Source organism: Palaemon carinicauda, chromosome 38, assembly GCF_036898095.1.
Source record: "Palaemon carinicauda isolate YSFRI2023 chromosome 38, ASM3689809v2, whole genome shotgun sequence".
Classification (NCBI taxonomy): domain Eukaryota; kingdom Metazoa; phylum Arthropoda; class Malacostraca; order Decapoda; family Palaemonidae; genus Palaemon; species Palaemon carinicauda.
The window spans coordinates 43,804,771-43,829,514 of NC_090762.1; the positions used below are offsets into that span (position 1 = coordinate 43,804,771).

Here is a 24,744-nt window from a genome sequence, read left to right on the forward strand (position 1 = left end):
TCACTCAGGGGGACGTCCTTCGGGACCGGCCCTCCCGAGTTACTACTGTTCACAGACGCCTCCAACCAGAGATGGGGAGGCCTTCCCCCCGACGAAGCGGCACGAGAGACCTGGTTGGAAGGGGAGAGACAACTCCACACAATGTCCTGGAGTTGGAAGTAGTCCAGAAGGCGTGCCTACACTTCGCAAGTCTGCTAAAGGGGAACACCGTGGCGTGGATGAGCGACAACACCACGGTAGTGGCATACATAAACAAGCAGGGTACTGTAATCGAAGGAGTTGTGCGATCTCACCATAGAGAATCTAGATTGAGTGGTAGGGAATCAAGTGGTGATGTTAGCAAGGTTCATTCCCGGAAAGTAAAACGTTCTGGCCGACGACCTCAGCAGAATGGGCCACATAGTAGGGACAAAATGGTCCCTTCTCCCAGGAATAGCCAAGCTCAGCATTCAACGCTGGGGTTCCCCGGTGGTTGACCGCCTTGCAACAACCTCAACGCCCAACTCCCAGTCTATTGCTCCCCTGTACCAGACCCGAAAGCTTCCTTAGAAGACTCTTTTCAGCACAAGTGGGACAATCTGGATGTGTACGCCTTTTTTTTCCCCCCTTTTCACGCTGATAAGACAAGTGCTCAGCAGAATAAAGGTGGCTCGAAACCTACAGATGACTTTGGTTGCGCCTTGGTGGCTAGACAGGGAGAGTGGTTCGCGGACCTAAAAGACCTATCGAGTCAACCGCCGTGGCCTCTGTCCATCAGGTCAGACCTTCTGCACCAGCCTCACTTTCTCAAGCTCCTCGGCAGGCCTCTCTCCCTACGTCTTCACGACTGAAGACTAAGAGCTGCTCCTGAAGAAAGAAAGATATTCTTCCTCCACGGCTAAGAGAATGTCTCTATTCCTAAGAAGTCGCCACCCGCGGTCTTCCAAACAAAATGGACCTCCGTCGCTAAGTGGTGCGCTGAGAGGTACATTAGACCTCTTAAGGCCTCTGTCCCAGACATGGCATTTTTTCTGGTGTTTCTCAAGGACAATGTGGAGAGGTCAATCCCAGCCATAAAAAAAAAAGGGGTTCGGGCTGCCTTAGGCCAAGTCTTCCTCCGGAAGGGCATCATCCTGGGGGCCTCGAGACACATAGCGATGCTTGTCAAAGCTTCGAGCAGTCTTACCCCCCTCAGGCGGGAAAGGTGCCCCAGTGGGATTTAGGCAAGGTCCGGAAGATGATGTGTCGCTCCCACTTTGAACACTTGAAAGATATCGTGAACAAAGATCTCACCCTCAAGGCCGTCTTCTTGCTGGCCTTGGCGTCCGATAAGAGAGTGGGAAAGATACATGGTTTGTCATTCGACTTCTCTCACTCCGACCAGGTATCAGGAAACTCTTCGTTTCCACAGGTGTTAATAGGAAGCAAGTTCCCGAGAACACCATTTCCTGCTGGCTGAGACAAGGCATCGCTAGAACCTATGAAGAGGATAAAATGGCAGTGCCAGGCACTCCCCGGACCCATGACATCAGGGGTCTGAGCACCCCCTTGCCCTTTGAGAGAAACATGGCGGTGAGGCAGATCCTACAGACAGGTACTTGGTCGCACCAGTCAAACTTTACTGCCCACTACCTCAAGGGTTATGCAAGGAAATCCTTGGACGGGTCCTCCATTGGGACAGTCATGGCCGCCCTCCGGGCTGTGTAGCGGTAAGGCCAGAGGCTGTACCCAACGATGAACACATTCTTCACGACTACATCCGGAGAAAATCGTCAGAAGAATTTTTAAGAGGTAAAATCTTAGATAATAGCGTAAGGTGGCGCAGTTACCCTCACTCCCGTACTCTGATAGGCCCCCGCATTCCATAGCCCTCTAGGCCCTACGTGCCGAGTCAAGTGTCAGAATAGCACTCCCGCCTCCTAAAGTATAAGTCTCCTAAGAAAGTAATTCGAAGGTAAGTATTTGTGTTGGAACAAATCAAAAATTTTAAGTAATTTTTATTTTTCCTAACATACTTACCGAGAATTACTTTCGGGTAATGGCCCTCCCTTCCGTCCCCGAGTGCCATCCTTCCATTGCCAAGTTGGGCTATACGACGGACTGAATGAGGAGAATGGCCCAGAGAGGCAGTGACCTGCCCTAATCCTGCCCTCGGGGCGCATTCTGTGGCGGCGGGGGTAGGCCTGTATGGAGAACGGGGTGAGGGATTTCGGCGCCAAAAATGGTCAAGAAAGAGGTCACCAAGTGAAGTGACTCTCCTAAGAAAGTAATTCGAAGGTAAGTATTTGTGTTGGAACAAATATATATATATATATATATATATATATATATATATATATATATATATATATATATATATATATATATGATAGATAGATTGATAGATAGATAGATATATATATATATATATATATATATATATATATATATATATATATATATATATATATATATATATATATATATATATATATACTGTATATATATTGATAGATAGATAGATAGATAGATTGATAGATAGATATATATATTATATATATATATATATATATATATATATATATATATATATATATATATATATATATATATATATATATATATATATGATGGAAGGTTCATCAGGACAACATGGCTGAGTCCAAATATATATATATATGTATATCACATGTCAATGCTTAAGCCTATATCCTCTCCTCCTGGATGAACTTTTGCAAGAAAAGCAGTGAATGGCACCTTCATATTTAAAAAGAGCACGTGGGTGTATGTGTTGCAAACCCGAACAGAATTATGGTGTTATGCATAAAACTGAAAGATTTAAAAAATACCAGAATAGGTTGCTAAAAGTGATAACAAGGTATTATCCTAACTTATTTTAAGGTAGAAGGTGATAAAATTAAGGCTTAATATTTTTATCAAGATTAATGGTTATTGTTACAGGAAAAAGTTTAGTTATATATTTAGTATAAGCTAAGAAGCTTTGCAATTATCTGTTGATAAAATGCTCAGAAACATGATCAGTTAGGAAGTGAGAACCACAAAAATGGAAAGTTTTTCATGAGATATACAAAGGGTGAATAGCAGTTCTAACCTCCTAGCAGTCAATACTTGGTCAGTCTGGTGGGCAGATATATGGGATTTCTTGGTTTAAAATTGGTCACAAGATGATCATATTCATATATTCCAGCTTCCAATCCCCAAATATCAGGTTCTTAATTGTGGTTGGTTTTATAGATGATAGATGTGTGGTCTTTTCAGGAAACATTTTTATTTAAAGGTATGATTGAATGATAATTATCTTGAAATATTCTGGATTCTTTAACCTTGCAAGGTTTGACAACAATATTAGTTTCTTAGGTTGTGAGATCTTTACAAAATTTGATAGAAATAAACCTGCATAGGTATTTTTATTAGGTTTTCCTTAAGAACAGGAATATTCTTAAGACTGACCCTCCATTTTAAGCTATTATGAATATTTCTTTGAAATATTTTAGAAATAGATTAGATGTATATTGGTAACTATTTGGAATAAAATCTCAATGTAAAATATGATAACGTTATTTAGTAAGAAGATAGTGCAAAGTATAGATATTAGTGAAATAGGAAGGAAATTAGATTATATCTTGAAACCCATTATCATCAGCAAGCTTACTTAGCTATTTAAGGAAATAGGACTATATGCTTATCCTCTTGTATATCCAGAGCCAGCAAGCTCCAGTCACGGAGCACATCCAGCGACTCTTTGTGTTTGCTATGCTATGGAGTTTGGGAGCCTTTTTGGAGTTAGCTGACAGGGCTAAGCTAGAGGAATACATAAGAAATGAGCACTCAAAACTCGATCTTCCATCGAAGACTTCCAGTGAAACTTCATCGATGTTCGACTTCCGAATTGATGAAAACGGTTTGTTTCTGAAATATTGGAACAAAGAAATTGTGATTACCTCGGATACTTTTAAATCTGAAAATTATTTTAATCTTGACCATATCTCTCATTATTGCTAAGAATTTTCATGATGACAGTTTTTCCTTAAATGATTCCAGTTATATTGTTTACTAAAGTCCTTTGACTTTGGTTTCATAGTGTTATTGCTCCTGACATTTAATTTTGGAAAGATTGATGGCATGCCTCATTTCCCATTTTTCTGTTATATTTTTTAAAAGCAAATGTATAATTTAATAACTGGATATTCTTTTTAGGTTATTGGCAACATTGGTCTGCGAGAGTTTCTGAATTTGTTTATCCTGACAGTGGCACCCCTGACTATACATCCATTTTGGTACCCAATGTGGACAATGTCAGAATGGACTTTCTCATCCATGTCATCTCAAAGCAAGGAATGGTAATTCTCTCTCTCTCTCTCTCTCTCTCTCTCTCTCTCTCTCTCTCTCTCTCTCTCTCTCTCTCTCTCTCTCTCTCTCTCTCTCTCTCTCTCTCTCTCTCTCTCTCTCTTTTAGCATAAAAACTTCTTATATCTGAGTACTGTATTAAAAACAGAGCAGCAAAATGTAGCAAAACTATGTGGACTAGACCATAATAGAAATTTCAAGTAGGCTATTTTGCAAATTGGATAACCTGAAAGGAAATGGCTGTGTCAACATTAATTTGAAAGAGAAATATGCAAAAGGTTGAGTTTTAATTTAAAAAAAAATTAGTTATGCTGTCTGAATGGAAGAAAGTTTTTGAAGTGGAGGGTGTCATATCAGCAAATAGGGCTTTAAGGGAATTATCATTTTTTCCATCATAGCTATTTTTGTTCTATATTATTTTTGGAACAAAATGAGACATGATGCATTTTTTTTTTAATTTCAAAATTAAGGTCAGTGGGTCAGCTCAAAGTTTTGGTTCATTTCTCAAAATGCAACTAACTTGTAAGAGCACATGCAAAAACCAGTTTACACATCATACTGTTTTAAGGGCAGTAATGTGTGCCTTTTTGCATTAATTTTAGTCTGTTTAAGATAATGATTGCTTGTGATGATTATGTATTACTCACAATGTAATTTTTCTCTTTTCAAATCAAAGGTGTGACTGGTGAATCAATATGCATGAGAAATTAAAAACCAGCCAAAATCCCTAGAGTGGAATTGGAAAATCTTGAAGTGAACTTTATGCATTGTTTGCTAAGAGTCACGAGAATTACTGGTTAAAATCCCAGCAGCTAGTTTTTTGCTTGACTCTTAGACTTAGTGCATACCTGAGCAACTTACAGAGATGGCAACCATCCAATCATCAGTGAAACATTACATGGAGCTTGTGCATCATCTATTATTACCAACAAAAGGAGTTGGCACAGAAAATTCTATCTTGAAGCTTATCACATACAACATTAATATGCTGCTAAGCAAAGGTATGAAAAAGTGTTGTGCCAAGGAAAAAGTATTCTGCTTCTAAAAACAAAAAGACATCCAAAAACACAAGATGCTGCGATGCCTTGCTCCAGTTATGACTTAGGAGAGAAAAGTGATGCAGCAAAGCCCTTTACCAGATCTTCCTGTGTATCTTTTGTTAAAACACCGTGTTTTCTCTGTTAGAAAGACAAGTCACTTGGAGCATTACATGAAATACAGTCAGCAAACTGTGGGACCAAGCTCTTACATGCTATTGAAATATGTTGGTCTTATGCTCTGAAAGAATGTTTGAGTAATGCCCTAAATCAAGATGACACCAACGAGATTGCTGCAAAGTATCACATGAGCTGTTGGGTGTATAATGTTGACTGTGTTCTAAACAAGTCGCAAAAGGAATCTAAAGTCTGTGGCAGAGAAAGTTTAAATTATTTTACCTCTTGAAAACCCTGCTACAAGATGGTTCTATTCTCTGTATGACTTCACCGGATATAACATACATAAAAAACCAGACAGAAAATTGTGTTTCGATTACTTGCTCTTGGAAACATCTAAAAACCAAAATTAGAGAACAAGTAGAACAGGTGGATTTCAGCAAGGCAACATAGTTGGAGAGATTTTTTTCTGAAAACCTACAAGGAGGATACAGTACGTCAATATTTGGAAATACTGTACTAGACAATCTATCAAACGAAGTAGCTGCTCTAGTTAGATGTGCAAGGTTATTTCACAAGGATATTGCAGATGCAACTAAGGAACTATGAAAATTTACTGGGACATTCAATGACACATATCCACATGTGTCTCAGCAAGTGTTCTCTTTCCTCAGATGGCTCATTGTAGGGCAATGTCACAATAGATACCGAGAATGTGAAATGCATCAGCACCTTTTCTGGACTGCAGAATTTATCACATATTCATTCAGATGTGATAAAAAAGTGAGGTACAACCATTTGGCAGAAGTTGCACATTTTAAGATGGAATAGATATTTGTTTAAGGCTCAAAGTGAGGGTGGCAGGTTCATCCTTGCTAAGATTCTTGGACATGACATGTCCTACTATGCAAGTGGCATTTTTAGATTTATTTCAGAAGCAGGTCTTCTGAAAACTATTTAATTTTTATAATGACATTCAACTTTTATGGTTTTAATTGAATATTCTTTTATTTTTTTTATACATACATACATATGCCAAGGCACTTCCCCCAATTTTGGGGGTTAGCCGACATCAACAAATGAAACAAAACAAAAAGGGGACCTCTACTCTCTACGTACCTCCCAGCCTGACAAGGGACTAAACCGAGTTCAGCTGGTACTGCTAGGGTGCCACAGCCCACCCTCCCCCGTTATCCACCACAGATGAAGCTTCATAAGGCTGACTTCCCTACTGCTGCTACCTCCGCGGTCATCTAAGGCACCGGAGGAAGCAGCAGGGCCTACCGGAACTGCGTCACAATCGCTCGCCTTTCATTCCTATTTCTAGCACGCTCTCTTGCCTCTCACATCTATCCTCCTATCACCTAGAGCTTTCTTCACTCCATCCATCCACCCAAACCTTGGCCTTCCTCTTGTACTTCTCCCATCAACTCTTGCATTCATCACCTTCTTTAGCAGACAGCCATTTTCCATTCTCTCAACATAGCCAAACCACCTCAACACATTCATATCCACTCTAGCTGCTAACTCATTTCTTACACCCGTTCTCACTCTCACCACTTCGTTCCTAACCCTATCTACTCAAGATACACCAGCCATACTCCTTAGACACTTCATCTCAAACACATTCAATTTCTGTCTCTCCATCACTTTCATTCCCCACAACTCCGATCCATACATCACAGTTGGTACAATCACTTTCTCATATAGAACTCTCTACATTCATGCCCAACCCTCTATTTTTTACTACTCCCTTAACTGCCCCCAACACTTTGCAACCTTCATTTACTCTCTGACGTACATCTGCTTCCACTCCACCATTTGCTGCAACAACAGACCCCAAGTACTTAAACTAATCCACCTCCTCAAGTAACTCTCCATTCAACATGACATTCAACCTTGCACCACCTTCCCTTCTCGTACATCTCATAACATTACTGTTACCCACATTAACTCTCAACTTCCTTCTCTCACACACCCTTCCAAATTTTGTCACTAGTCGGTCAAGCTTCTCTTCTGTGTCTGCAACCAGTACAGTATCATCCACAAACAACAACTAATTTACCTCCCATTCATGATCATTCTCGTCTACCAGTTTTAATCCTCGTCCAAGCACTCTAGCATTCACCTCTCTCACCACTCTATCAACATACAAGTTAAACAACCACGGCAACATCACACATCCCTGGCTCAGCCCCACTCTCACTGGAAACCAATCGCTCACTTCATTTCCTATTCTAACACATGCTTTACTACCTTTGTAGAAACTTTTCACTGCTTGCAACAACCTTCCACCAACTCCATATAATCTCATCACATTCCACATTGCTTCCCTATCAACTCTATCATATGCTTTCTCCAGATCCATAAACGCAACATACACCTCCTTACCTTTTGCTAAATATTTCTCGCATATCTGCCTAACTGTAAAAATCTGATTCATAGAACCCCTACTTTTTTTAAAACCCCCCTGTACTTCTAAGCTTTTTTTTTATGTATAGACTAAATGATATCGGCGTCAATGACCTTAGATGTCAGGATGCCAGAAAACTTTAGATCAGTCAATCAACTCATCTACAATGGTGGCTGCAATGGGCTGTTGGAATCTCTCTTTGTCAGTCGACTCGAAACAAACAACTTATTGATCTACTGCACGGCTTTGGTTTGTGTATAAATTATCAGCTAGACGACTCAGTCACACACAGAAAGAATGACTGAGGATCACATATACATGCCACCAGCACTCCAGAAAGGACGTTTCTTATTCTTTGCTATCGATAATTCAGACTTGTGAGGACATACCAGCAGCACCTCGAACGATACACTAAAGCACAGTGTACTGAGTTAAGACAGCAGCAAAACCTATCATAATAAATGTCAACCATGTCTTGAATGCAAAATATCCTCCAATATGAAATCAAAGGGTCCCATATACGAAACATTTGTAGTTAATGAAAATGAGGAAGTACTGATGACCCACAAACTCAATGACACTGCATGGCTCCTATCAAGGTTATGCCAGAGATTGATGACAACTTGGATCCTGCTTTCAAAATGCCAACTTTGATTGCATACAGCTCTTTGCTTTCAAAGTTGCAGGATCTAACACAAGTAACTGCTCTACCCATTGTCACAGCCCCAGCAACAGTTTGGTTAACTTTTTAGACTTTATTAAAACATGCTCAGAATCTCAACATTGAAATAATTGGTCCCAATTCTCAAAACAGTCTTCACTCTTGATCGTTGAATGTGGTTGTGCTAAATCGCAATGTACATCACGGTGTTCATGGAAACAAAATTCCATGTTCTGCACAGAAATATGTTAATGTGGAGCAGACGCACAAGATTGCCAGAATATTGCTGATTAGAGGAATGGCGATTGATTATTCATTAGATGATGATGTTTAAACCTAATGAACCCTTATGTATAGGACTCCTACATGGTTGCATAATAGCAAACATATAAACAGCAAATCAGAATGCTTTCATTTTTAGCACAACAAACTGTTGATTCTTATTTTATCACATGAATGAGGTCATGGACTGGCTCTGTCTGTCAAATTTCTTTTGAGTTCACACAAATAATGTAAACATATAATGCAGTCAATAGTCATAAGATTAATTAACATTTTAATTTCTGATACTTTGGGAGCATTTTCATTTTTATGAATAGCATAGTCCGTAGTTTTATTTGCATCGAAAAAAAAAAAAACCTGGTTAGGAAACTTTTGAAAGCATTTAGCCAATTTCAGTGTACATGTATAAGTAAATTTAAACATACTTGTCATGAAAATAATCTAGTGCACATTATTTAATAGTTTGTTACCATATAAAGCCTCTTATCAAAACTAGTTGTAACATAATTTAGAACCAAAGTAAAATTATGTTTGTATAGCATAATTGTATGCTCATTACAATGATTAAAAGACGTAAATATATTGGTGGGTGATTGATTGTGTTCATTTTTACATTTTGGCTGAAAGAAGCAAGGTTTCCCAATTGATTCAAGTTTAATTGATATTAATTCTTAATGAAACATTATTGTGTATAATCAAGTGTCAAAATTTGTTTTTTTTTTTACTTTTGGTGCCATTTTCTTACTTTCATTTTAGTTATTGCATAGAAAGATCATGCATATTGCTAAATAATTGGTATATTTGGGTTATTATGTTCATTATCTTTTATTTAATACCCATATTATTAGTGTTCGTTACACTTTTGAAAAAAATGTTTTGTTTTGGCGATAATAACAAAAATCTTCAAAATCGTACCAGAATCATATTTTCAATCCAAAAAATGCATCAACATTTTTTGTCAATGGTTATGGTCAAAGATAGAAATTATAATGGTTTCCAAAAGTAAACAGAAAATTCCCATGAAATTACATAAGAACCTCCACTATTGGAAGAAAATATATTAAAAATTAGATGCCAAATAGTGTTGTTGCATTAATCCATCAATATTTAAAGCTGTTCCCTCTCTTGTTAGCTTTGGTATTCTTATTTTGCTTCTATGTTTTAAGGTACGTTAGGGTATTCTTACATATTTGTTTGATTAGGATTGAAATACTTTGCTACATTTTGGTCCCTCATGGTTTTTCCCATTGGATCAGGGCAAGATAACGTCAGTAGGTCTCTGTTTGATTGATCTCTGCTTTATTTACATGCTTTGGGAAATTTTCCACTGCACTTGAGATTGCTTCTGTCCTCTATAAGTAAAAAGTTCTGTATATTTTAGGCGGTTCTAATCATTGGAGAGCCTGGTTCGGCCAAAACAGTAACCATCAATGCTTACATGAAGAAATATAATGCTGAAGAACACCTGTGTCGCAATTTCAATTTCTCTTCAGCCTCTACGTCCCTCTACTTTCAGGTATGTGTGGTGAACCTAAATTAGAAATATAAATTGTTATTCATATTTTGGTATAAATTCAACACATTTTATTACGATGATGGTATTAGTAGTTTCCTATTTTATTAAATATACTTTTTAAATATTTAACTTAGCCGGTGAATATATAATAGCTGCTGCTCCAGCGGCTTGACAGAAAACACACACAAAAACTCGCGAGCGATCGCTATGAAGGTTGCGGGTGTGCCCACCAGCGCCAACTATCGGCCAGATACCGCATATACATGTAAACAGACCCAATTTTTTCTCTGTCGGCCTTAACGACAAGACGTATCAATACTCGCTGTATAACCTGGAGTTTTAAATATTTAACTTAGCCGGTGAATATATAATAGCTGCTACTCAGCGGCTCGACAGAAAACATACTCAAAAAACTCGCGAGCGATCGCTATGAAGGTTGCGGGTGTGCCCACCAGCGCCAACTACCGGCCAGATACCACTCTTGCATGTAAACAAACCCTTCAATTCTTCTCTGTCGACGTTGACGACAAGACGTATCATTACTCGCTGTAGAATCTGGAGTTTTCTCAACATATTTGGTGAAGTACTTCTTTTTGGTTTGAGCTTTCGCAGTGCAGGTGTTTTATTTGGTGAAGTACTTCTTTTTGGTTTGAGCTTTCGCAGTGCAGGTGTTTTATCTTCAACTTAAATCTTGAACTCGTTTTTGGATAGATTTAATTTTTGATGACTTTGGGTTGTTTTTTGGACTTCCTTTGACTTTTAAATGGCCGACCCTTCCCTTAGTACGGAAGTGTGTTTTAGGCTTTCAGCAATTATCTTATCACGTTATAAATTAATATAGATTTTCCTCTATTTTTTTTTTTTTTTTTTTTTTTATATCTCACCCGCCTATATTAGGCCTCTTCGATTAGCTTTCCATTTATAATAAACATCAAGATAAATTTTAATGATTTGTTTATATGCGACCTTTCCTGAGAGTAGGCGGTCCTAACTTGGAAACCGAAGTTAAACAACGTTGAGCCCTTTCAATCGTAAATAACTTTTACAGAGCTAATGATTTAAAACTTATTAAATGAATATTTTTTAGTAGATATTTTATGAAAGATTTTCTTTGAATAGTCTTCGTACTGTTTCAAAGATGAACTAACGTTTAGTTTATTTATGCTACGCAGTTTGCGCTCTATCGTTACGATAGAGAGAGAGAGTATCACGGTTTCACTTTGCAGAAAGAGTAAATCGATTCTGACGTTTTGTTCATTCTTCTTTCAAAGCTTAAATGTTTTAAATTCTATGTTAAAGGAACTTTTTAATTGAAAAACCTTTCAGTTTTTTCCTTTGGTCAAATAACCTGTTTTTTGACGAAACGTAAGTGGGCTCTTCTCTTCGGTGCGAAATCAAGAGAGAGAGAGAGAGAGAGAGAGAGATAGAGACGGAGAGAGAGAGAGAGGAGAGAGAACGTTCCGATCTTTATTCTCGTCCCAAGCGAGTAACGTTGTTCTCGAGTTACTCTCGTCCCTAGTCTCTGTACGGGGAGAAAGGATAAAACGTTTTTAGTTTTTATTCTCGTCCCAAGGCACTGTACGGTGAGAGATTGAAAACGTAGTTTTGAATGAACTAGTGTTTAGTCTCTTCCCCAGCCACTGATCTTTTTATCTTAAAATATGTTTACTGTTTTTTGCTTGTATTAATGTGCTTACATTATACGACTGATTTCGCAATTATAACCTTTTGATGAGGGTAGAATTGCGTGCTTCAGGTAGAAATCAGTTTTATTCATACCTAATGTGAATTGTTAAAAAATTCGATTTCAGTGAAATAAGTGCAAAACAGAAAATCGTAGTGATAAAGTGATATTGCGCAAAGTGTTATCAGTGTTGCGACCGAGGGTTCGTCTGTTCGTGCCTGTCGTTCGCCTAAACAAAAACGTAACACAGGCTCCGAGAGTCTTTTTGTAGGCAAGGTTTTGCAGTCACAGACGTTACCCTCGTCTCTTACCGCAACCATTCCCGTTGTTCCTAAATGAGTTTTACGGCAAGACATGCGGAATAAGCTTGCCTCTCTTATGGAAGACTATTCTGCCGATAAGGATCACGTTGATCCTAGCCGTTTATCTCATCGAGATCCTGGCCTTCAGCCGCCCAAACGAACCTTAGTGCATCCTGTTGACGTTGGCGTAGCTAAGTCACGTCAGTCATGATATGTAGAGCCTCACTCGATGCGGTCACGTGTTGGCTTTCAGCCGCATTTGGACGTTAGGCTGCTTCCTAATGCTCCTGTTGACGTTCAGGACGTTCGCCAACCAGCGGAGTTGACTTGTTTTGACGCTGAGCGTCAACTACCGCAGTCTAGAGTTGTTTTGGCTGCTCAGACTAGGCAGTCAAAACAGTCTCGAGTGGACGCCCAGCGTCCTACCGCACCTGTTGTTGTTGACAGTTCACACACTGTTAAGCAGTTACATGACGTTGCGTCCTGGTCCGCTACTAATGCACCAGTGCGTGTGGACTCTGCTTGTCAAGCATTGCCACCACGGCAGGTCTCTCCCTTGCTTGAGATTCGGCTATTGTCGGACAAGATTCCTTCAGATGAGGAAGTTGCTGTTCCCCCTCCTACTGATATTCCCTTGAGGACTCTGTCAGATGGAGAGGAGCCTAAAGCTGCTTAGCTCTCTATGGACTTTAAATAATTCATACTGATTTTTAAGGATCTTTGTCCGGATCTTTTTGTAACTGCTGCTCCTCGTTCGCCTAAACGTCAGAGTTTACACTAGGCCTAGCTACTTCGAAGCCGTTGTTTTTATAAGCTAGTGCTCTCTAGCTCTTCTAAGAGAGCTTTACGTTTGCTAGGCGACTGGTTTATCACCAGGAGGAGTTTGGGGGAGACAGCCTTTGCTTTCCCTACTTTTAAGCTGGCTTATAGAGCGAGAGTCTGATATGACACTCATAGACTCTCCCTGGCACCTGGCCATGAGACGCTCCTAGATTTTATGGTCGACTTCAGAGCTAGACCATCTCCTGTCAGGAGTCTTTTTTCGAGCGTTTGAAGTTTTGCTGTACAATTATGTCATGCATAAACAAGGCTTTCTGGGATGGCTCCAATGATCTGACAGCCAAGTTCTCTGCAGGAACAAGTTCCTCAGGGATGGCTCCAATGATCTGGCAGCCATGTTCACTGCAGGAGTACGTAAGAGGCAAGTGCGCTCAATGTGTTCATTGTCAAGACAAACTTCACGATGAAGTCTACCAGGCTGTCTTGACAGCATTAATGCAAGGCGGCTGGATGGTCTCTCTCAACCTTCAGGAGGCATACTTCCACATTCCTATACACCCGGATTCCCAATCGTTTCTGAGGTTTGTTTACAGGAATGTGGGGTACCAGTTTCGAGCCCTGTGCTTTGGCCTCAGTCCGGCTCCTCTCGTGTTTACAAGGCTCATGAGGAATGTGGCAAAATCCCTCCATCTATCGAGGATCCGAGCCTCCCTGTACTTGGACGACTGGCTTCTCAGAGCATCGTCCAGTCTTCGCTGTCTGCAGGATCTACATTGGACGTTGAGTCTGGCCAGGGAGTTGGGACTTTTGGTCAACCTAAAAGTACCTACTGATCCCATCCCAGATTATTCTATATTTGGGGATGGAGATTCGCAGTCCAGTTTTTTTTTTCGGGCTTTTCCGTCTGCCACCGATTAGAACAAGCCCTGCTCGAAGTCCAACTAATGCTGAAAAGATAACGTTTGTTCAGTCAGGAGTTGGAACAGTCTCGTAGGGACTCTATCATCCCTGGAGCAGTTTGTCTCACTAGGGAGACTACACCTTCTGCCTCTCCGGTTCCATCTAGCCTCTCACTAGAACTAGGACAAGACGTTAGAGACGGTATCATTCCCAGCCTCCGAACCAGTGAAGGCATGCCCTAAATGGTGGGACAGCAATATCAGTCTGAGAGAGGGACTATCCCTAGCAGTCAAGAACCCAAACCACGCGTTGTTCTCCGACGCGTCGGATTTGGGTTGGGGTTGCGACCCTGGATGGTCGGGAATGCTCGGGTCTGTGGACCTCAAGTCAGAAGAGCATGCACATCAACGGCAAGGAGCTATTAGCAGTCCACTTGGCCTTGATGATATTCGAAAGCTTCTTCGAAACTAAGTGGTAGAGGTCAACTCAGACACACCACAGCTTTGGCGTACATCTCCAAGCAAGGAGGCACACACTCCTTCACGCTGCTCGAGATCGCAAGGGACCTTCTCTTATGGTCAAGAATTCGAGGCATCTCCCCGTTGACGAGATTCATCCAGGGGGACTTGAATGTCTTGGCAGACTGTCTCAGTCGGAGGGGTCAGGTGATACCCACGGAATGGACCCTCCACAAGGACGTGGGCAAGAGTCTTTGGGCTACTTGGGGTCAACCCACCATAGACCTCTTTGCCTCCTCGTTGACCAAAAGGTTACCAATCTATTGCTCTCCAGTCCTAGATACAGAAGCAATCTACATAGACGCGTTTCTACTGGATTGGTCTTTTCTGGACTTATATGCATTCCCACCATTCAAGATAGTCAACAAGGTACTGCAGAAGTTCGCCTCTCACGAAGGGACAAGGTTGACGTTGGTTGCTACCCTCTGGCCCGCGAGAGAGTGGTTCACCGAGGTACTTCAATGGCTGGTAGACTTTCCAAGAAGTCTTCCTCTAAGGGTAGATCTGTTACGTCAGCCCCGCGTAAAGAATGTCCATCAAAGCCTCCCCGCTCTTCGTCTGACTTCCTTCAGACTATCGAAAGACTCTCAAGAGCTCGAGGCTTTTCGAAGGACGCAGCCAGTGCGATTGCAAGAGTTAGGAGAGCTTCTACCATTAGAGTATACCAGTCGAAGTGGGAAGTCTTTCGAGACTGGTGCAAGTCAGCATCTGTGTCCTCGTCCAGTACCTCTGTAGCCCAAATCGCAGATTTTCTTTTACATCTGAGAAAGGTTCGCTCCCTTTCAGCTCCCACGATTAAGGGCTACAGGAGCATGTTGGCTTCGGTCTTTCGACATAGAGGCTTAGATCTTTCCAACAATAAAGATCTCCAAGATCTCCTTAAGTCTTTCGAGACCTCTAAGGAACGTCGTTTGGCAACTCCTGGATGGAACTTAGACGTGGTCCTAAGGTGCCTCATGTCAGACAGGTTTGAGCCATTACATTCAGCCTGCCTGAAGGATCTCACCCTCAAGACACTTTTCCTAGTGTGCTTGGCTTCGGCTAAAAGGGTCAGTGAACTTCATGCCTTCAGTAAGAACATCGGCTTTTCTACAGAAAAAAGCCACTTGTTCACTTCAACTTGGTTTCCTGGCCAAAAATGAACTGCCTTCTCGTCCTTGGCCTAAATCTTTTGATATTCCTTGCTTATCAGAGATCGTAGGCAACGAACTGGAAAGAGTATTATGTCCTGTTAGAGCTCTTAAGTTCTATTTAGCTCGTACTAAGTTATTACGAGGTAAATCTGAGGCATTATGGTGCTCAGTTAAGAAACCTTCATTGCCTATGTCAAAGAATGCTTTGTCATATTTTATCAGATTTTTTTAATACGAGAAGCTCATTCTCACTTGAATGAGAAAGACCGATGTTTGCTTAAGGTTAAGACGCACGAAGTTAGAGATATAGCAACCTCCGTGGCCTTCAAGCAAAATAAATCTCTGCAAAGTATTATGGACGCGACTTTTTGGAGAAGCAAGTCAGTGTTCGCGTCATTTTACTTAAAAGATGTCCAGACTCTTTACGAGGACTGCTACACACTGGGTCCATTCGTTGCAGCGAGTGCAGTAGTGGGTGAGGGTTCTACCACTACATTACCCTAATTCCAATACCCTTTTTAATCTGTCTCTTGAAATGTTTTTAATATTGTTTTTTGGGATGTACGGAAGGCTAAGAAGCCTTTCGCATCCTGGTTGATTTGGCGGGTGGTCAAAGTCACTTCTTGAGAGCGCCCAGATTAGGGGTTTGATGAGGTCCTGTTGTATGGGTTGCAGCCCTTGATACTTCAGCTCCTGGGAGTCTTTCAGCATCCTAAGAGGATCGCTGGGCTCCGTGAGGAAGACAGACTTACAAGGCAGAGTAATCGTCTAAGCCAGCTTCCTTACCAGGTACCTATATATTTTGGTTTTGTTATATTGATAACTGTCAAAAAAAAAAAAAAAAACTCTTAGCTTATACGCTGTAAACTTAATTAACTCTGGTCTCTACCCACCGCCTTGGGTGTGAATCAGCTATTATATATTCACCGGCTAAGTTAAATATTTAAAAATGATATTTTAATTATAAAATAAATTTTTGAATATACTTACCCGGTGAATATATAAATTAAAGGCCCTCCCTTCCTCCCCAATAGAGACGCAGCTGGACGAGAAGAATTGAAGGGTTTGTTTACATGCAAGAGTGGTATCTGGCCGGTAGTTGGCGCTGGTGGGCACACCCGCAACCTTCATAGCGATCGCTCGCGAGTTTTTTGAGTATGTTTTCTGTCGAGCCGCTGAGTAGCAGCTATTATATATTCACCGGGTAAGTATATTCAAAAATTTATTTTATAATTAAAATATCATTTTTCTCAACATATTTGGTTAAGTACTTCCTTTTGGTTTGAGCTTTCGCAGTGCAGGTGTTTTATCTTCAACTTAAATCTTGAACTCGTTTTTGGATAGATTTAATTTTTGATGACTTGGATTGTTTTTTGGACTTTCTTTGTCTTTTAAATGACCGACCCTTCCCTTAGTACGGAAGTGTGTTTTAGGCTTTTAGCAATTATCTTATCACGTTATAAATTAATTATAGATTTTCCTCTATATATTTTATATCTCAACCGCCTTTATTAGGCCTCTTCGATTAGCTTTCCATTTATAATAAACATCAAGATAAATTTTAATGATTTGTTTATATGCGACCTTTCCTGAGAGTAGGCAGTCCTAACTTGGAAACCGAAGTTAAACAACGTTGAGCCCTTTCAATCGTAAATAACTTTTACAGAGCAAATGATTTAAAACTTATTAAATGAATATTTTTTAGTAGATATTTTATGAAAGATTTTCTTTGAATAGTCTTCGTACTGTTTCAAAGATGAACTAACGTTTAGTTTATTTATGCTACGCAGTTTGCGCTCTATTGTTACGATAGAGAGAGAGAGTATCACGGTTTCACTTTGCAGAAAGAGTAAATCGATTCTGACGTTTTGTTCATTCTTCTTTCAAAGCTTAAATGTTTTAAATACTATTTTAAAGGAACTTTTTAATTGAAAAACCTTTCAGTTTTTTCCTTTGGTCAAATAACCTGTTTATTGACGAAAGGTAAGTGGGCTCTTCTCTTCGGTGCGAAATCAAGAGAGAGAGAGATAGAGACGGAGAGAGAGAGAGGAGAGAGAACGTTCCGATCTTTATTCTCGTCCCAAGCGAGTAACGTTGTTCTCGAGTTACTCTCGTCCCTAGTCTCTGTACGGGGAGTAAGGATAAAACGTTTTTAGTTTTTATTCTCGTCCCAAGGCACTGTATGGTGAGAGATTGAAAACGCAGTTTTGAATGAACTAGTGTTTAGTCTCCTTCCCAGCCACTGATCTTTTTATCTTAAAATATGTTTACTGTTTTTTGCTTGTATTAATGTGCTTACATTATACGACTGATTTCGCAATTATAACCTTTTGATGAGGGTAGAATTGCGTGCTTCAGGTAGAAATCAGTTTTATTCATACCTAATGTGAGTTGTTTAAAAAATTCGATTTCAGTGAAATAAGTGCAAAACAGAAAATCGTAGTGATAAAGTGATAATTGCGCAAAGTGTTATCAGTGTTGCGACCGAGGGTTCGTCTGTTCGTGCCTGTCGTTCGCCTAGTCCGAGACCTCTTGCAAGCTCCCAAGCCCAGGGGAGAAGTAATGTCGTACGACTTATGGGTTCGAGAGGACTTGATCAGCGAACAGACGTTCCCTCTATGGTTTCAGGCGTGTCTCATCAACACCGCCCCTACCATAAGACGAGCGAGACGTTTTTCTCCTCGTCATCCGAAGGCTTTTCGCATAAGAAACCGTGGAACAAGGTTTCGAGGCCCTTTAAGCGAAAGTCAGTCCTTTCAGGACAGGTCCAGCGTCCTGGTTTTAACTATTAGGACAGCTCTGACCCTATGCAGTCATCGGAAGACTGCTCGCCGCCTAAACAAAAGCGTAACACAGGCTCCGAGAGTCTTTTTGTAGGCAAGGTTTTGCAGTCACAGACGTTACCCTCGTCTCTTACCGCAACCATTCCTGTTGATCCTAAATGGGTTGTACGGCAAGACATGCAGAATAAGCTTGCCTCTCTTATGGAGGACTATTCTGCTGAGCAGGTTTACGATGGTCCTCGCCGCATAGCTGATCGAGATCCTGGCCGTCAGCCGCCCAAACGAACCTTTGCTCGTCCTGTTGACGTTGACGTTACAAAGTCACGTCAGTCACGTTTTGTAGAGCCTCACTCGATACAGTCCAGTGTTGACTTTCAGTCGCTTGTGGACGTTCAGCCGCTGCCGCATGCTCTTGTTGACGTTCAGGACGTTCGCCAACCAGCGAAGTTGACTTGTTTTGACGTTGAGCGTCAAGCACCGCAGTCAAGAGTTATTTTGACTGCTCAGTCTAGGCAGTCAAGGCAGTCTCGAGTTGACGTCGAGCGTCCTCCCGCACCTGTTGGTTGTTGCTGGTCAGTCCTTTAAGCAGTTACATGACATAGCGTCCTTGACTTCTACTGTTGCTCCTTTGCGTGTGGACTCTGTTTGTCAAGCATTGCCACCACGGCAGGTCTCTCCCTTGCTTGAGACTCGGCTATTGTCGGACAAGATTCCTTCAGATGAGGAAGTTGCTGTTCCCCCTCCTACTGATATTCCCTTGAGGACTCTGTCAGATGGAGAGGAGCCTAAAGCTGCTCAGCCCTCTATGGACTTTAAATAAATCATGCTGATTTTTAAGGATCTTTGTCCGGATCTTTTTGTAACTGCTGCTCCTCGTTTGCCTAAACGTCAGAGTTTACACTAGGCCTAGCTACTTCGAAGCCTTTGTTTTATAAGCTAGTGCTCTCGCGCTCTTCTAAGAGAGCTTTACGTTTGCTAGGCGACTGGTTTATCACCAGGAGGAGTTTGGGGGAGACAGCCTTTGCTTTCCCTACTTTTAAGCTGGCTTATAGAGCGAGAGTCTGATATGACACGGGAGAAGTTGTCGGCTTGGGAGTTCCTGCCTCTGCCCAGATAGACTTCTCAAACCTCATAGACTCTCCCTGGCGCCTGGCCATGAGACGCTCCAAGATTTTATGGTCGACTTCAGAGCTAGACCATCTCCTGTTAGGAGTTTTTTTTTTCGAGCGTTTGAAGTTTTGCTGTACAATTTTGTCATGCATAAACAAGGTTTTCAGGGATGGCTCCAATGATCTGACAGCCACGTTCTCTGCAGGAACAAGTCCCTCAGGGATGGCTCCAATGATCTGGCAGCCACGTTCACTGCAGAAGTACGTAAGAGGCAAGTGCGCTCAATGTGTTCATTGTCAAGACAAACTTCACGATGAAGTCTACCAGGCTGTCTTGACAGCATTAATGGAAGACGACTGGATGGTCTCTCTCAACCTTCAGGATGCATACTTCCATATTCCTATACACCCGGATTCCCAACCGTTTCTGAGGTTTGTTTACAGGAATGTGGGGTACCAGTTTCGAGCCCTGTGCTTTGGCCTCAGTCCTGCTCCTCTCGTGTTTACGAGGCTCATGAGGAATGTGGCAAAATCCCTCCATCTATCGGGGATCCGAGCCTCCCTGTACTTGGACGACTGGCTTCTCAGAGCATCGTCCAGTCTTCGCTGTCTGCAGGATCTACATTGGACGTTGAGTCTGGCCAGGGAGTTGGGACTTTTGGTCAACCTAAAAGTCCCAACTGATCCCATCCCAGATTATTCTATATTTGGGGATGGAGATTCGCAGTCCAGTTTTTTCGGGCTTTTCCGTCTGCCACCGAATAGAACAAGCCCTGCTCGAAGTCCAACTAATGCTGAAAAGAAAACGTTTGTTCAGTCAGGAGTTGGAACAGTCTCGTAGGGACTCTCTCATCCCTGGAGCAGTTTGTCTCACTAGTACGCTGAATTTTAATTTACAAACACCAGGAATTAAATAAGGATAATTAAAATGTGAAAAAAATTAAGTAATTTATTGTATTTGATAAATATCCTAATTCATCCAGTTGCTGATGCGGCAGCTAATACACAAAGTTGACCATCGTGAAGCAAGGGGGAACCGCAGTAATTCAGCTTCTTCCAAATACCTTAAATATTACCAAATGTCTAATTACATACAACACAACGATCATAAAAATAAATATAAAAATCAAATTATTATGTGAAGCACGTTATAACACTTGGCAAGTTGCATACCTTGGAAATCTTATGTAAATAAATATAAACCCATAGTCCAAACTGGAATCCACGAAGTACAATTTATGATATCCCTTTAAAGGGTATGAAGTCGTTACAAAACTGAAAAGGGTACGAACTCGTTACTAAATTGAAAGGTATGAAATAATATAACATTGAAAAAAGTAAGCGATGATAATTGGAAGTCAAATTTAAATGGGATGGCATTATCCCTCTAAATGATTTCGGATTGACATAAAAAAAAACTCCCCCTGAGTTTTACAGACCCACCGATATCATCCTGGGACGAAGGCGAAGTACGTGTAGAGATGGGTTGCGATGAAAGAAAGCTTCTTCCTGGTCAGGATTACACAGAAGTTTACATGGCGATAATACTCTTCGTCACTTCAAAGGACATGTAGAAAATGTTCTTGTCACGTTAACTGGGTAGCTGTACAAAGTGTTTTCTTATATCAAGAATAGGAGCTCGAGTTACAAGACCCTTAGCGATGGAATGCTCCTTCGTAACTATCTTAAAGTTTCCGTCAACCTCAGGAAGAAAGCAAAGCATTAGTGGCTGGTTAGGTTAAAACCAGAAACGGCCGCAGGAAGGCAGTGAGCTGTTAACAACCAAGGGGGTAGTTAAATGCTTGAAACTAAGCTAACTGCCTTCCAGTGACCATGCTACTTTAAACAAAATATAATATAAAACAAAATATAATATATAATAAAAAAGAAAATACAAATTCCATTTGGAATTTCAGTACACTGCAGGGGAACGAATCCAAAAAGATTTTTTGGATTTACCAAATAAATTATTTACACTACATACAAATTTAAATTTATCATTTTATAAATTCAACATTTCAGATGTTTTCCTCCGGCTTTCCACAGCAGCCTTTCTTTTAGGCCTCTCAGAAGCTGGTGATAATTTGTCAATGTTGTGCAAATTATTTGGCTTAAAGTCCACATCATCATGTAAAGAAAGATAAGGTATCAGATTATTAACATGGAGTTTACAAACTTGTCTGGTACGGCCTTTGAAAACTTTTGCATGTGTAGTTTCCCCAATATCATTTGTGAAAGTTTCCTTTATTCGACCTAGAGGATAGTTGTTAATCTTCGTATTATCTTCCTTAATTAAAACAATGTCACCTGGTTTTAGAGGATGATGAGTTACAGGGAGATATCTACCCTTTCTATCAACCGCCTGGCTTAAAAGGGTTTGCAAAAACTCATGATGGTAAATATCTAAAAGTTTACTCCTAATTTTAGACAACTGTTCAAATTCATTAGTAGTTCTACAAGGAACAAATTCTTTATCCTCAGGTAAAGGTGATAAATCTGGAATGATATTGAGGGAAGAAAGCTCATACCCTCTTATTAACATTTCGGGAGTTATTGGTTCAGGAAGGTCTTCCGCTGCACTATCCCTAAGAGCCTCTTTAAAAGATATTGGCCGTTTGTTTACCAAGTGGACAACTTGACATACAGTAAACTCAAAATCAAAGAAAGAAAGAATATTGTTCTTGATGGACCCATATAAAAGCCTCTTTGTTAACTTGACACAAACCTCGACCATGGAGCCTAACTGACTACACCCTTTAAAATACTGTTGAAAAGTCAAAGGTTTAACACCTCTCTCCTCAAAATACAATTGAGTGTGGGGATCATTCAAAAATGAAGTTATAACATTAGCTCCTGCAACTATTTGTGACCCTAGGTCACTAATGCACAACTGTGGAATGCCAAATTCGAAGCAATGAATAGAAAATGCCCTAAGAAAATCAGGCACACTAAGTGTTCTGCAAATTTTCAAATTAACTGCACGAGACCAAGTGCAAGTAAAACATAATAGCCATACCTTAACATTTTCTTTCTCCAGCTTAACTGTAAAAGGACCAATATAATCAATGAAAATATTGCCGAAAGGTACAGCTGGTGGGTCTTCCCTGAATTCCCTGTAACAATTTCGATTTAAATTAACAGGTCTTGCGTTAAATCTTTTGCAGTGAACACATTGCCTCAAAATCTTTTTTACCAAAGAAAAATTTCTAGGAATAAAATAGTGTCTTCTGAGTTCAGCAAGAACAGCATAGCACCCAGAATGAGCTAATTTATGATGAATATCAAGTATAATTAACTTGGTTAAATGGCTGTCCCTAGATAATAGAATAGGACATTTTTTCTCATTCTTAAATTTGCTCTTCACTCTCAAAATGCCATCGTTATCAACAAACACATTCAACTGAGAAACTATACCTGGTATATCCTTTACTGCAGAAAAACCTTTGGAAAAATGTTCTAAAACATCAGCAAAGTGATTTTGTTGATCATTCAAAATCAAATGGACAAGAGCTAAAGAGAAAAAATTCTTTTCTTGTACCTTAACTTCCCTTCTCACTTTAGCTTTCCATTTGTATATGCATATTATACACCGACGGTACAGCAAAACCAGTCTTCTGAAATCGGAAAAATCTGAAATATTAACCAAGCATTCTCTCTTAACTAAAGGAACATTAGAAATATTCAAGTAATTTCCTGAAAGATAACCCTCTTTAGGAATAGTGAACTGCATGTCAGGTGCCCGAATATTAGTCAGGTCCGGGCCTGAAAGAAAACAAGATTTCATCAACAATTTATATGACGTGCACCTGGTTACCATATCTGCAGGATTTTCCTTGCCATTAATAAACCCAAATTGAACAGGATATGTTTCACAAAGTTTTTGTATGCTATAGATTCTGTTCATTACAAAAGTAGAACATTGGTTCATTTTCTTAAGTTGAAGAGAACTTATTAACCATTGCAGGGCACAAGAAGAATCTGAAAAAAGACAAATCTTTGTCACCTTTATAGGTTTTATGCAACTGGGACCAGCAAGATCCAAATAAAGATCAATAGATTGCTCAACTCCTAAATTAATGGCGTGGATCTCTAAAGATGGTATGGATTTACCTTTCAATTGGGTATTAACCAACCGATTTTTAGCATTAACAAAGGTAAGTTTGCCAGACTCAACATTCAGTAGATAAATGACACACCCATATATGTCACAACTGGCATCAGTAAAAACAATTATATTATACTCACCATCCCTTCGACCCACAAACCGAGTTACTTTGAGAGGGGGCGATGAATTACATTGCCTACAGATATTCCTCCAGTCTTTGAGCTGTTGACTGTTAAGAGTCTGATCCCAATTCAAACCCTTTTGACACTGCAAATTATGCATATAAAGCCTACATCGGTTAAATAAAGGCAAGTTGAAACCAAAAATGTCAAACTGGGAGGCAATGGACCTAAGAATTAATCTTTTAGTGTTAGCTCCTGGGTCAAGGTTAATTGGCCTAGTGAAAATATCATCCGAAAGTCTGTTCCATTCAAGCCCAAACAATTTATTGACTTCAGGAGTAAGAACTGACTGATCTATGTCAGACTGCAGATCAATATCATTGGTTATCAGCTGCTGAGTTTCAAATTTAAAGGGTCTGAATATGTCATACAACTGCTTATAGGCCCACCTTAGGTCATCAGAGCTGTTCATGGTAATAGCACCATTATCCATATATATTAAGGCATAAATAAGTTTCTTCAGTTCATCAATCCTTGAATCATTACTGGAAGTTAAAATTAACATATAATACAATGAAGTCATCAAAAGAAATGGGCTACACCGAAGTCCAAATGAAAGCCTGACATTTTTATAAGCAACGGGAGTGTAATCACCTGCGCTAACATTCCGAAACCAAAAGAACAATAGTCTAGACTGATCAATTTCACTTAAAGCCAACATATTGAAAGCTTTTTTCAAATCAAAAATTAAAATTTTTTCATCAAACCTAATATTAAGAAATGCAGATGAAAGCTTTTGATTTAGGTTAGGCCCAGCATACATACATTGATTATGTGACAATGACAGTTTCTTATAGGATTCCTGCAAATTAGAAAGAAACACTATGCGACATTTCGTAGTTTCCCTTTCTGGTTTAAAAACTGGCATATGAGGTAAGAATGAATAGTTAGGGTAT

General features: G+C 40.1%; 1 protein-coding gene across 1 annotated transcript in view; it reads left to right on the top strand.

Annotated features, from left to right (window-relative positions):
- LOC137630593 (dynein axonemal heavy chain 5-like) overlaps nt 1–24,744 on the top strand; it is a 429,728-nt gene that overhangs the window by 209,657 nt on the left and 195,327 nt on the right. The window contains exons 31-33 of the mRNA XM_068362169.1: nt 3,682–3,880; nt 4,177–4,319; nt 10,218–10,352. Of these exons, the coding sequence (XP_068218270.1) occupies nt 3,682–3,880; nt 4,177–4,319; nt 10,218–10,352 (477 nt within the window). The remainder of the gene's footprint in view (nt 1–3,681; nt 3,881–4,176; nt 4,320–10,217; nt 10,353–24,744) is intronic.